This window comes from Cornus florida, unplaced genomic scaffold (genome assembly GCF_030987335.1).
Source record: "Cornus florida cultivar Cherokee Brave unplaced genomic scaffold, ASM3098733v1 CherokeeBrave_3.0.0_Hap2_Chr04, whole genome shotgun sequence".
Taxonomy (NCBI): Eukaryota; Viridiplantae; Streptophyta; class Magnoliopsida; order Cornales; family Cornaceae; genus Cornus; species Cornus florida.
In genome coordinates, this window is record NW_026775574.1 from 79,418,249 (window position 1) to 79,426,441 (window position 8,193).

At 34.9% G+C, this 8,193-nt stretch overlaps 1 protein-coding gene across 2 annotated transcripts; it reads right to left on the reverse strand.

Annotated features, from left to right (window-relative positions):
- Positions 1 to 1,869: 1,869 nt before the first annotated feature.
- LOC132303615 (disease resistance protein RPM1-like) lies at positions 1,870 to 5,515 on the reverse strand. Of its 2 annotated transcripts, none has more exons than XM_059800952.1 (2): positions 4,334 to 5,515; positions 1,870 to 2,272 (listed from the first exon to the last, which is right to left on the reverse strand). In XM_059800952.1, exons 1-2 carry the CDS (start codon positions 4,561 to 4,563, stop codon positions 2,221 to 2,223), a joined length of 282 nt encoding a protein of 93 aa, XP_059656935.1. In that variant the 5' UTR covers positions 4,564 to 5,515; the 3' UTR covers positions 1,870 to 2,220. The 2 variants fall into 2 exon arrangements, with proteins under 2 accessions (XP_059656935.1, XP_059656934.1); XM_059800951.1 differs by having other exon boundaries at positions 2,379 to 5,515.
- Between the last annotated feature and the right edge of the window lie 2,678 nt (positions 5,516 to 8,193).

The following is an 8,193-nucleotide window of genomic DNA, read 5'->3' on the forward strand; positions in this document are numbered from 1 at the left end:
GTCTTCTTCTTCGTCCGTTCAGCCTCTGTAAACCCTAAAACTTCATTGTTAAGGCCCCTAAGCTTTAACCTAAGTCTCATACGTCCATACTAAATTATTTTAAGTGTTTTAGTAGGCAAAGATTCAATTTAAACAACAGTTCATGCATAAAGATCACAGAAATAAAGAAATTTTGAAGAAGCATATAAAATCATGAAACTCTCTATTTTAATCCAATTAAGCATGCATGACTATTTCGTTTTATCATTAGTTAAACCCCTGGAGTCTAGCTAGGCATGCACAGAACACAGATTAAAGGGAAAGAGTAGAACAGAGACTTACTTTAGATTTTAGTCCAGAAATCTTAAACCTCCGTTTCTGAGTTTTCCGTCAAAATCCTAGGCTGCCGTTCAACACCTCCGGTGCTCTTGGTTCAACCCAGAAGCACTCCACTCCTTCCTCCTTGAACCTCTCGATCTGTAAACCTCTCAAGGTTCACTCTCTGTTTCTCTCAAATTCTCTCTCTGTTGCTCACTGTGTTTCCTTTCTGTCTCTTAGGTACGTGAGAAGAGTTTTGTGTATATTCCCAAAACCCTAAACCCAACGTGAGATTTATATTTATAGGCTTAACACTACAACCCTAATCCTTGTATAATTAGAGCCAGAGCCCCTAATACCAATCTTAGTCGGCCCATGAACAACCTAAGTTATAACCTATATCGGCTACACATACGTGGCTTCTAAAAAATATAATAAAAGAAAAACCTAATCATATACATAAAGCATTTAACTTAACCCAATTAAAAATAATTCAACTAAAAACAATAATAATAAAAGAAAACAATTAATTACAATAAAAACACAAATAAATACATAAATCAACAATTAATTTAAATAAAAAGACAAACAAGCAGATAATTAATAAAATCCAGTAATACAAGCAATTAAACAATTAATTTATTAAAAATGCACATAAATAAGTAAATTAAATTCCCGAACTGTCCTTTTAAAATTAGGAGTATTACAACAATTGAGAACGAACATTAAATTAAGTTTCTCTCTTTAATTTTCTTTTCTCTACTCTTATGCGCACACACACATATATATACACACTCTTATGCATACACACACACATATATATACACACTCTTATACACTCTCGACATTATAATTATAATAAACATGAAGATTATTGATCAATTTATCAAATTATTCACACATGTAGATTGTTGAGGAAATTAGGATTCTTATTCAAAAGAAAGAGGACTCAAAATATAGTTTTAAAAAACTTTAAGTGGATTATGTATTTATTTAATTACTCACACATAAAAATTGATTGAGAAATTTAGGTTTTTATTGAAGAAAATGAGTAAACCCCTTAAAACATTTATCAAAGTGTTATGTTAGGGTTCAAATTTTATCATAAATAATTTTTTCTCTCAAACCTACCATGTATTCACTTGACAAAATCGATTCAAAATACACAAAGTTAAGTTGTCATATCATTCGTCAAAAAGTTGTCATATCATCAATCATGGGTTTAAATGACTTAATTTCGAGTTTGAAAACAGTTGTAATCTCATAAATTGGCAAGAATTGTAGAATTTGTCTCAAACTTTTCATAATATCTTAAGGGTCTTGTGAACTCCACCCGAATTGAAAGTTAGATTGTTTGAATTTTGAATTAATTTTCAGTAGTTTTTAAACATGACTATTCAATCGCTCCATGTACTCCAATGTTCGAACGTTTTTTTTTTTTTTTTGGTTTTACTCCAACGTTGCTTGTTCGGTTACAAAGTGCCTCCTTGAAGGGCTCCTCGAAACACTACCTTACCTTAAATAGCAAACATCAAAGACAAAAACTGCAACCTTCTATTAAATTGTTCAACATTTTATTTATCCAGATTACACAATTGGACAACCTTCTTAGTATTGTTGGAGTCCAAGTTCTTGAATTTGACTTTTTTTATACATTGTCTCTATAAAATGAAATGCATTACATACAAATTAACAATGAATAAATATAAACTCAGAACAGTAGGTGATGATCTCAACAACAACTTTGCATTTTCCAAAAACACAATAAATGAAATGTTGTTGCTTGTACTACTCTCCTCCAAACATAATAAATTGTATAATGTAACACAATATACAAAAACTTAATCATAAAAATAAAATAAAAACATTAGATAGTGATGATCTCAACAAGAAGTTTGCAAGGACTCTTCTCCATTTCTCTCTCTATATAATTTCCTTCCCAACTGCCTTCCAGGAATACTCCGAATCAGTTATCCTATAAAAATAAAGTAACATAATATATTAAAAAAGAAAAAACAAAAACAAAGAAAAAACAAATCGGTTATCCTATAAAAATAAAATAAAAGCAAATATTAGGTGACCTGATCAATACTAATGATCTCAACTTTGCAAGGACTCTTCTCTATCTCTCTCTCTACATAATCTCCTTCCCAACGACTATCCAGGAAAGTTCAAGATATATGAATGTTGGGGATGTGTGCTATTTTCCAATAATCCCCACCCTGTTTGTCTCGATCCAGTGTCATTTTCAATTTATCTGATAAATATTTGTTGAATGCCAGTGGGTGTGGGTACCTCTTCCACCAACTTACAGTTCCTAATAATCAGCTTTTCAAGATGAGGCAATGATCCATTCTCCATTCTCACCCTCCTCAATCCTTCTAAGGGGTAAAGCTTTAATATCTTAAGCTTCTGAAACCCTGTCGCTTCGATAAACAATTCCTCCCTTCTAAGGGGTAAGCCTCAAAAAGTAAAATTTCTATCAGAAATAGAGAAGTTGCTAAACGCAACTTCTTGAAGGGAGTGCAATGGATCATCCCTTAACTTGCTGTACGCAAGCCGCAATCTCACCAGGTTATGAAGAGAAGTTATTCAATGCGGCAAATTTTCTAAACGTCCCCACAAATAGAGCCGTTGAAGAGACCCAGGAGGAGAAGACAAGTGTTAAAAAATCAACAATCTGCTCCTCTTTTACAGAAAAAACGTTCAATGATTGAAGGTTACTCAGCTTTTCAAGAGAGGAGCACAAATCCTTCCCATCCTCCCTTCTCAACTCCCTAATCCCCAATCTCCTCAGCTGGGTCAGTCTCCCTAGCTCTCCCATTACAATTCTACCATTCTCACGGTTGGCTTCAATATAACACAGTTTTTGTAAGGAAGACAAACCTTCTATTCCCACTATTGCTTTAAAGTCACGGTACACCAAGAGATGACGAAGACGCTGGAGCTTTAAGGTCTGAACAGGCAACTCAGTTACATAGATGTTTTTGAGATCCAAAGTTTCAAGGTTTTCAAGTTTACCTATGGATTTCGGAAGTGTTATAACCCTTGTTTTCCTCAAGCTTAAATACCTGAGATGAAATAGTTTGCCAACTTCATCTGGAAGTATCTCCAAAGAAGCACCCCTCAGATCCAAAACCTTTAACAACCTAACCCCACCAATGAATAATATAGGATTCAACGATTTGGATATAGGTTTTTCCACCGAAACATGAGCAATGAACGGAGTTGAGGAAAACGATTTGTATGCTGCAAGTTCCCCAGGGTATATTGAATTGACAGGCGCTGAACTTTTTCCGGCAATTTTGTGTTTTCTTTGCTTACCATGGCAACAATGTTTTGTTCTCTTGACTTTGAAGTAATTACTTCATGGAAAAGGTCATCGATGCGACACTCTCTCAGCCTTCCAACACCATCTATCCATGCCACTTGGACCAAGCTTCTATTAATAAGCTCGTTGAGATAGCCTTCAGCAACTTCTTCCATTGCCATTCCCGAAATATCTTTCACAAATCCTTTTGCGATCCACAGTCGAATCAGTCTCATACGCTCAATCACGTAATCCTCAGGGAATAAACCCAAGTACAAGAAGCATATTTTTAGATAGTAAGGCAAATCATAATAACTGAGAGAGAGTATCTTTTTCACACTCTCAAGTTTGCCGTGGCCTTCTAACTGAGCGCCAAGGCTACGGTGAAACAATTCCCATTCATGGGATGTATTTCTGTCTTTCGTAGCCAAAACACCACTAATTGCCACAATTGCAAGTGGCAAGCCCTCACACTTTTCTAAGATACTTTGTGAGAGTTTCTCTAAATATTGAGGGCAGTGGTTGCCTCGGAATGTCTTCCTACAGAACAGAGTCAAAGACTCTTCCGAGGACAATGGTTCCATAGTATAGATGTCATCAGTAGAAGCTACATCAACAATGCGGGTCATGAGCAGTATTCCGCTGCCACTATCGTTGTCAGGGAATGCATATTTAAAAGCATTCCATGCATCTATTTGCCATACATCATCTAAAACAAGCACGTACCTTCTCTGTCGAAGGAAATCTTTGATTTCCGCTTTCAAGTTATTGATGCCCATGGTTTCCAATCTTTGAGGGGCAGGTTGCTTGGCTTCATTGAAGAGTCTTCGTATTACATCTTTGAGAAGCTCTCTGAGATCAAATGATTGAGAAACAGTGATCCAAGCATGACATTGGAAACGATTCTTCACCTCCATATCATCATAGACTTTCTTTACTAGGGTGGTTTTTCCCATACCCCCATCCCCACCACCGAAACAACTTTGAGTCTTGGACTGTCCTCCAAAAGCCACCCAATCAGCTGTTTCTTGGGCCCATCCATCCCAACAAGCTCAGCCTCTTCCACTAGAAGTGCATCACCTCGACGATCATACCTTGGGTTGTTGTCAACGGTGGAGCTTAATCCATGCTCAGAGATGCTGAGTCTTTGTCGGTAGCTTTGATGTATATTGTTGACTCTGGATTTTATTTTGCCTATCTCAGATGCAATTTGATGGCGAGCTATCAAGTTCTTAATCAAATAGCAAATATTACAAAGAAAACCATAGAATCCATCCCCATGATAGTGTGCGATGTGGAGCATGAATTCATCAAGAACATCTTCCATGTCATGGGCAACATCACGCACTTGTTTAACCCATACTTGGAGCTCTGAGTTATTGAATTCATTTGCATCAGCTTCTTTGAGGAAATCCTTCATGTGCTCCAATTCATATCTGAGGGACTCAGCTTCTTCCCTTATTCCTCCCAAGAGGCTTGACTCTTGTTGAATGAAGTTGGTCAAGTGATTGAGTAGAAATTCTACTGCAATCTCAGCCATTCTCTCTGATCTTCTTGATTTCTATCAAGAGAACAAAAGATCGATCGAGAAGGAATTTCAGATAATTTCCCAATTGTGTGGGAAACTATGTTTGGAATGAGAAGTGGAAAGGGCACCGACTCTGAAAGACAGCTATGACAAAAGACAGCTTTGTGAAATAAAAAGCAAGAGGATGAACAATAGTAGATCGATTACAAGAGTCCCCAATCTTAGTATGAATTTTAGTAAGTAAAATTTCAGAAAATTTGTCAATTGTGTGGAAAAACTTTGTTTGGAATAAAATGCGGAAAGGGCACCGAGTGTGAAAGACAGTGGGGAGCCAAACAATGATAAAAGACAGCTTTGTGAAAGAAAAAGCGAGGATGTGTTTGAACTAAGAGAGATAGTATAGAGATGCAATATAAAGATCCTATATATAGGAAAAGGTCGCCGCCGCCGGGGTGACATGTATTTAATTAAATGATGAAGTGTAGTAGTGGTAATTACAAAATGAACCCTTCTATAACTCAATTAACATAAATTTTGGACAATCTTGACAAGACATTGTTTGGACAATTGTTTTAGAGTAGTGGGACTAATTTCATGGTTTTAATTTCTTGATAAGCATTAAATTTGTCTAAATAGGTGGTTGTGAGAAAATATTCCTCTACCTCCTAAAATGATTGACTAGAGTTGGAGTTCTCCAAAGAGAATAATAATGATGTAAATATTGTTTGTTTTTTTTCAATAAAAAAATTATACAAGCTGATTGAAGTAGCACGTGAACCACAAAAAACAAACAGTGGGCCACTATAGCTTAACATTGCTTAGGACTAAGAGATTGGAATTGCTGAGTACTCGGCGAGTGTCGGCAGAACACCCATAGAACAACTGTTTTTCATCTTGAGTTCCAACGTAAAATAATTATTTTTCTTTTATATATATATATTTTTATATTTTGCGTCAAAGTTTAATTTTAATATTTTTTTAATTAAATTTTAATATTTTTTTATTCGTAAATATTTTACGACAACCAAATACCATCCAAACAAAACATAACACCCTACTGAATTACCAAACATGCACAACACTATCAAGGCGACATGATGATAGGTTTGAAATCAAACCTCTAATCAAATGCTAAGGCCAATCACATAATTAATGGGCCAGTGACTTAGCGGTATCAGCCTCTTATCTCCAGAGACAAGTATGTGCCATTATCAATTAGGAAAAAAAAAAAAAAATTCAGTGTTTTGAATTATATCATCAACTTGTGCTAGTGGAAATAAATGGATGGGGACCAACTTGTGTAGGTGGAAATAAATGGATGGGACGAACTTGTGTAGGTGGAAATAAGCGGATTGGGACCACCTTGTGTAGGTGGATATATATATATATATATATATATATATATATATATATATATATATTATGTGATTTTTAAAAACTAATTTGAAATTTCTTTGAATTTTTAATTTCACCTCGTTGATAAATAAAAGTCCTAAATGTTTTAATAATAAAATTACTAAGAACATGAATTTTGTGAAAGAACAAAAAAAGAAAAAAAAAAAAAAAAAAATTGGTATTCATATACAATTAAGAATTTTGTTGAAAAGCTATTGCACTCTCAGCCATTCTCTCTTATCTTCTTAATTTCTCCCAATAGAGAGCCAATAGAATTCAACAGCCAAACTCTCCAATCGGAGTATGAAAGTTAATAAAAAGAGGAGAAAAATCAGCTTAAAGCAAGAGTATGAATCTGTCATATATTTATATGAAATTGAAGAGAAAAATCGAATACTACACAATTTAAGTCTAGTCCCATTAGTGCCTTTTATTTGCTCGTATTTATTTATTTATTTATTTATTTATTTATTTATTTCAAGTTGAAGATGAGAATTAGTAAGAATTTTGCCAGTTAGTTAGACAGAAAGTTGAAGATGACAATTAGCAGCCTCCCCTCTGACACTAACTTTTCTTTCCTCTTTTTTTTTTTTAATTATTTTTTTATCATGAATTTTCTTTCCCCTTGACAACTAGTGTATTCAATTGTTTTTGTAACTACTCGAATAAATACCAAAATAATAATAAAAATCTATAAAAATTTCGGCATGACTTCCGCATAAAATGTTTCTCAACAACCTGTAGAAATACAAAAATAAATGTAATGGCCTCACTGGGCCTTAAATCTAACTTATCATGTCCCAACGCACAATTCAAATATTATACTACATTCCCAAAATGGTTACATACATATAAAAGTCCCGTTCCTCCATCTCATCCAAACATGGAACCCACTTAAGTTACATCAAATTACAGTCCATAAAATGTAGCTAGAATTAAAAGTCCATAACTTACAACATTATACTAATTAAACTAAAGTGTCACAAGGTAGTTAATATTACATTTACAAAATATTAGAGTCTAATACAAAAGATAACAAAATAGAATGGGTCTTCAAGCTCTTCTAAACCTACGGTGGACCGTCGTCCGCCACCTCTTTTACATATCCTGAAAAAAATGTTAAAAATAAGGGGGTGAGCATAAGCTCAGTAGGAAGTGTCTAAGACACACTTCTTATGTCCCTGTGAATCCATGCAATGAATAGATAAAAAGTGAACGGGATCATGTTATCGGGAAACGCACATTCTCAACCACAATAACAAGTATATAACAAATATCAACCAATCACAAATTTACCACAATGTCATGAAGTGCAATGTTATGCAAATGTCACTCCCCATTTCCGAAACAATTCTGTTTCAACAACCAAACCGTTAGTGTAGTCCGACCCAAGGCACCTCCATGGCGTCATGAAAGGAAGGTTGGTTAACTATATACGACCACAAGGCACCTCCAAGGCGTCGCATCCGGCCTAGTTAACTCAACTACATTCCCTTCTAGACTACACCAACATCACGGACCACTAGGCGCCTCCTAGGTGTCCGGTTTTCGCAACACTTTTAGAAAATATTTTCCCCAAAACAATTTTATTTGTTCTAACAATTATTTTTTCCCCTTTATCTTTCCCAATGGATGCATGAATACTTCATGCTTCAAATCATTA

Coding starts and splice junctions, on each gene's coding strand:
- LOC132303615 (XM_059800951.1), bottom strand. CDS start 4,563: ATGGGAAAAACCACCCTAGTAAAGAAAGTCTATGATGATATGGAGGTG.